At 33.3% G+C, this 5627-nt stretch overlaps 1 protein-coding gene across 1 annotated transcript in view; it reads left to right on the plus strand.

Moving 5' to 3' along the window:
- Window positions 1–5627, plus strand: part of LOC137653905 (ionotropic receptor 21a-like) — a 49168-nt gene that overhangs the window by 6588 nt on the left and 36953 nt on the right. The window contains exons 3-4 of the mRNA XM_068387533.1: window positions 1509–1636; window positions 4215–4338. Of these exons, the coding sequence (XP_068243634.1) occupies window positions 1509–1636; window positions 4215–4338 (252 nt within the window). The remainder of the gene's footprint in view (window positions 1–1508; window positions 1637–4214; window positions 4339–5627) is intronic.

Here is a 5627-nt window from a genome sequence, read left to right on the forward strand (position 1 = left end):
TACTTTAATTCTTAAAAACTTATATAATAGTTACGATTGTTGTCTTTTTGTAAAGACAACTTATTTTGGTAACATTATTCTTTTGTTTCTATTACGTAGTGAATATTTTTTTTTTTACACAGGTCACGTGAGCTATAAATATACGAAAGGTTTAAAGGTCGCTCATGAATGGCAGAGGCAAGGGACACTGACAACGTCCTTGCCATAGAGACTGAACATATATTACATTACGATCTGATGACTCAGCATGTAGACCTATAGGCTCCCCCAACACCACCCCTCCTTAGCTCACAAGGAGGGTTATGTTGCAGAGCCTATAAGACACTATCGAGCTTGAGCGTGACTCGAACCCCAGTCCGACAGATCGCCAAACAGGGACCTATCCAATAGGTCAACACAACCCTTAAATATGTTTATAACAATACCTTTATCAATCAAAATTTACAAGATTATCAACTAAGGATCATAATCAATTTATAACTAAGAAAAAAAAAATATAAAACTACTTTCAAAATAAATTTCAGGTCTCCCAAAGTTCAACTTGAAGTCAAGAGAAAGCAGGCAAGAAAGAAATATGAAACGCATTATTTTCTCCATGTTTCTACTTACGTTGCAAATGTCTACTGGGTACCGGCCAATCCTACCAAAATCATCAGGCAAGTTGTTATACAGATAGATATTTATCTAGCAAGTTTACTAATATACCTCTCTCCTGCGAGGGCTAGTGGCTCTGGTTTGAATTCAAGCAAAAATATAAAATATAAAATAATATGTAATATCATTTTGGTGAATTAAGCAGTCATTATTTACAATTGTTTTGGCTTTTAATCATTGACGCTCAGGAAAATTTAAATTCTCATAAGGGTACTCTGTATTTGTTTTTTAATTCTCTTATAAGTGTTTCTATTGAAATATTGACATTTGTCAGTTCCAGCTTATCATGTTATTCGTTCTCTTTTATGTCAACATACGAGAGAGCCATTCAACCTAATACAGCTAGAGAAGTAAATTCATAACCTCTTAAACTTCTTTTGAGTAATTTTACCAGATTTGTAATATCCAGCTTTTGCACATTTCTAAAGTTTTGCAGAAAACATCAGAAACAGACGCATGAAAGCCACATAATATAGTATATAGGCCTATTCTATATAAATCATAAGGTTTAAAGGTTGCTCATGAAGGGCAGGGGACAAGGGACAGTGACATTGCCCTATCGAGTAAGACAATGCCACTGACCGTATATACATATGAGCATTGCCCAAGCCCCCTCTCCACCCAAGCTATTATCAAGGGGGGCCAGGCAGTGGCTGATTTAGCAGATAGACCTATAGGCTCCTCCAAACCCCCCATCCTTATCTCACAAGGATGGTGAGGTTGCAAGGATCAAAGAAACTAACGAGTTTGAACGGGACTCGAACCCCAGTCTGGCGTTCACCAGTCAGGGGGGTTACCACATCGGCCACCTTACTTATCACTCAGTAAATCTTATTTATATCATTACATTGCAGGAACAAACGATCTTCTACAAGGTGAAATGTTCGAAGCCCTCAGGGCAGTGATTGCAGAAACCTCTGGGCCTGACTGCTCTGTAGTAATCATGACCGATGGCACTCAGCCGTCAGACTCAGTTTACCAGGTAAGTTAAATTTTAATGAAATTGATATGGATATGTCCATACTTTTTTTTTATGTTTTTATTTTTTTTGCGATGAGGTATTTTCACATGTGCAATACTTATATAAATAATGCTGCTAAAACAGTAGGCATTAAAGCCATTTTTTACGCATCCTGTGTTTTTTTCTACACTGTAAATACTTTAATTCCAGAAATATTCTTATTATTGCATCACCTAACCCGGTAATTTCTGGTCAATAAGGCTGTAAAAAGTGTGAATGATAATGATGTCTATATCAGTTATTCTCATAATTTCTCTCCTCATAAATAAAAGCAAACGTGTTTAGTAGTAAGACTGCCGATAAGGAGATTGATGAAAGTCTCTCCATTATGTTATATTCTATTCTATTTTATCGTTCGCAAAATCACCGAAATGGGTGTCACCTCTTCTTTACGATACGACAAAAAAAAAAGAAAAAAAAATCTTTTTTATCCCGTTTATGTAATTTCAATTCACTTTCATGGCATTCCTATCATCATCTAACTGACGTACCTCATAATATTCTTCACATCAGTTTATTTTATAAAGACAACAAGAATTTGAATCATAAATATAGATCTAAGTGATGCAAATGGTTATTGTTATTGTTTTGATATATAGCCATAAAGAACATTAAGGACCTCGGTCCCTACACTACGAGAATTTGGAATCATTAAGGCTCGTAAATCGCAGACAAAGGAACAAGACTTGGGAACAGTGATGAACATGTTTCAGACGTGACTGGATGCTAAGTTGCCAGTTAATATTATCAGCTTTAGATTCAACTGCTTTTGATGTTGTGTCGGTCTTAAATATTGTTTTTTTTTTTTTTAAATGGTCACTTCTTGCGGACTGTTTTCTCTTTAATTACTAATTGTAACATCAACTCCCTAGGACGTTACGTACCGCGCCAAAGTGGCAAATGGTGAGGGAGGCTGGTGAGGGCATTCCTAAAAGGAGTTTTTATATCCAATAGACTATTGCGATAGTCTACAATGAAAAAATCCTATACTTAATGCACATTATTATTATTATTATTATTATTATTATTATTATTATTATTATTATTATTATTATTATTATTATTATTATTATTATTATTTAAAGCACTCACACATTTACAAGGAGGGGTGCAGAAAAGCTACTTTCTAATCAAGCGAGGATATATAGTATACAGGTAGATTTCATATAACGTAAAGCATAGAATAAAGTGGCTCAGAGACATACCAAACTACAGATAAAACAACTTAATTTGATGTATAACTCTGGAAAAATAGAGTAGTAAATAACAGGAACAAATAGAGGCAGAATATTCACAGGAGACATTACATACCTCGTACAGGGCAATTCCGTGTAATCAATACTGTACTTGTTATTATGGCTACTTTGGCCTCAGCGGAATCACAGAATAAAGTGCCGTTCTCTACACACAGGATATCATTTGCAGGGCATAACAGGATCAGTTTGTTTTAGATATGATATGAAAGAATATTCAACAATGTCAATGGCGGAACTGAGATTGTTTGTAGATACCGTTTAAGACAAGATATTGAACATTGTAAATTCAGTAACAGATTTACAATAGTAAGTTTGGCATCAATGAACTTCCCCACCAATGGGTGTCAGACTGTCTTCATGAAGAATTCAGAATTACGATTCAGTCATGTTTCTGGCGATAAGCGAACGTGGAATGAAGAGGAAGAGCTTATTCGTTTTCGTGATTATCGTAGCATGGAGCTAATCATGATGTCTTCTGGATACGCCTTTCTCTTTCTCTCTCGTTTATAATTATTGAATCAGAAATTCATCATGCTGTTACTTTAGAAAAATGCATTAACCGACAATTTGGCAAATGGTAATTATATTAGACGGGAATTGTTGAAGTGAAAGAATAATGTTTAAACTGACACATAGAGGATTATTATTGTTGTTGTTACTATGGAGCCTTTGTTGTTCATGAGCACAGACTGAAAAACTACATTTTATAAATAAACAAGAGTACCACCTAACCTAACCTAGGAGTCATATCCTTACCTGCGATTCCCCTTAAACCACCGTTTTTGCTTACCTTTTCCTAACGAACTACATTCACCCTTATTATTATTATTATTATTATTATTATTATTATTATCATTATTATTATTATTATTATTATTATTATTATCACGAGCGTATTCAATTCAGGGCTTGGTTTAAACTTTGGTATCGAACTGTCCAGAGACCTAACGCAATTACCTCGAGCATCCTAACCGCTGAACCACTTGCATACATTTGTATTTTGTCGTTTCATCAGTACATTTAAACAACGTTGGGTCTGGTCATTGCTTGAAAGGGTGACGGCAATAAAGGGCAATGGCTTATGGCACAATAAACTCTTAAACATCAGTGTAACAGGACAAAGGGCTCGCAACTCTACTTAATAAACACTCCCTGAAAACCCAAAAAGAAAAAAGAACTATAAGAAATATATGACATTCTAATGCCTCCAATACTGTTGATACTAAAAGGTCTCCAGCTGTTCAACTCTTTCCTCGTCTTCCTTACATTTATTTCTTCCCCAGGGGATGAAACAACTAAATGCTCCGTGGGGATTCGGTGCGTTTGAGGCAAGGCCCAGCGGGGGCTTCGAAAATTCGACGGGAGGCCCTCCAGTGGAAGACCTGTTCACCGTATTGGAAGAGGCTCGTAAGGTAATTATTATTATTATTATTATTATTATTATTATTATTATTATTATTATTATTATTTACTAAGCTAAAACCCTAGTTGGAAAATCAGGATGCTATAAGCCTAAAGATCCCAACAGGGAAAATAGCCCAGTGAGGAAAGGAAATGAGGTAAAATAAATATAAACTTTAACAAAACAAGGAAGAGAAACCAGATAGAAAAGTGTGCCTGAGTGTACCCTCAAGCAAGAGAACGCTGACGCTTTTTGCTTTTAAAAAATCATGGGTCATCATGATGAAATGATTGATTTAATTTCACAAATGGCATCGTAACAATTAGGATAATTGATGTAAGTCTAATGGGAGGCTCTAACAACTGATACCTTTATGACTCACTTTGTGCAACCATTGCCTAGCTCCCCGCGGGGATCGATTGTGGGTTTCCTGCTGGTGATGCGGGGCTGAAAATGACTAAATTTCACGGTAGATATTATTATTATTATTATTATTATTATTATTATTATTATTATTATTATTATTATTATTATTATTGTTGTTGTTGTTGTTGTTGTTATTATTACTATCATTAATAACAATATTATTATTATTATTATTATTATTATTATTATTGTTGTTGTTGTTATTATTATCATTAATAACAATATTATTGTTATTATTATTATTACTATTATTATTATTATTATTATTATTATTATTATTGTTGTTGTTGTTGTTATCATTAATAACAATATTATTATTATTATTATTATTATTATTATTATTATTATTATTACTATTATTGTTGTTGTTGTTGTTGTTGTTGTTATTATTATTATTAATAACAATATTATTGTTATTATTATTATTATTACTATTATTATTATTGTTGTTGTTGTTGTTGTTGTTATTATTATTATCATTAATAACAATATTATTGTTATTATTATTATCGTTATTATTATTATCATTATTATTATTATTATTATTATTATTATTATTATTATTATTATTAAAAGTCAAATTTCTATACAGCATTCATTATGAACCCCAGGTGCACAGGAGGTAAATACTGTTCCTTCGTCTGTTTTTATTGTCTCTTGTGTATCATAGACTGTCTTTGCTAATAGATACAGGGAATCGTGGCCTCATTACAGCTCTCTCTCTCTCTCTCTCTCTCTCTCTCTCTCTCTCTCTCTCTCTCTCTCTCTCTCTCTCTCTCTCTCTTAATTCTTTTGTATTATTTTTTTTTTCTGATTCAGATATGCATATAGTTGTTACCATATATGATTTTTGTCTTTTTGATTAGTC

This window comes from Palaemon carinicauda, chromosome 15 (genome assembly GCF_036898095.1).
Source record: "Palaemon carinicauda isolate YSFRI2023 chromosome 15, ASM3689809v2, whole genome shotgun sequence".
NCBI classification, from domain to species: domain Eukaryota; kingdom Metazoa; phylum Arthropoda; class Malacostraca; order Decapoda; family Palaemonidae; genus Palaemon; species Palaemon carinicauda.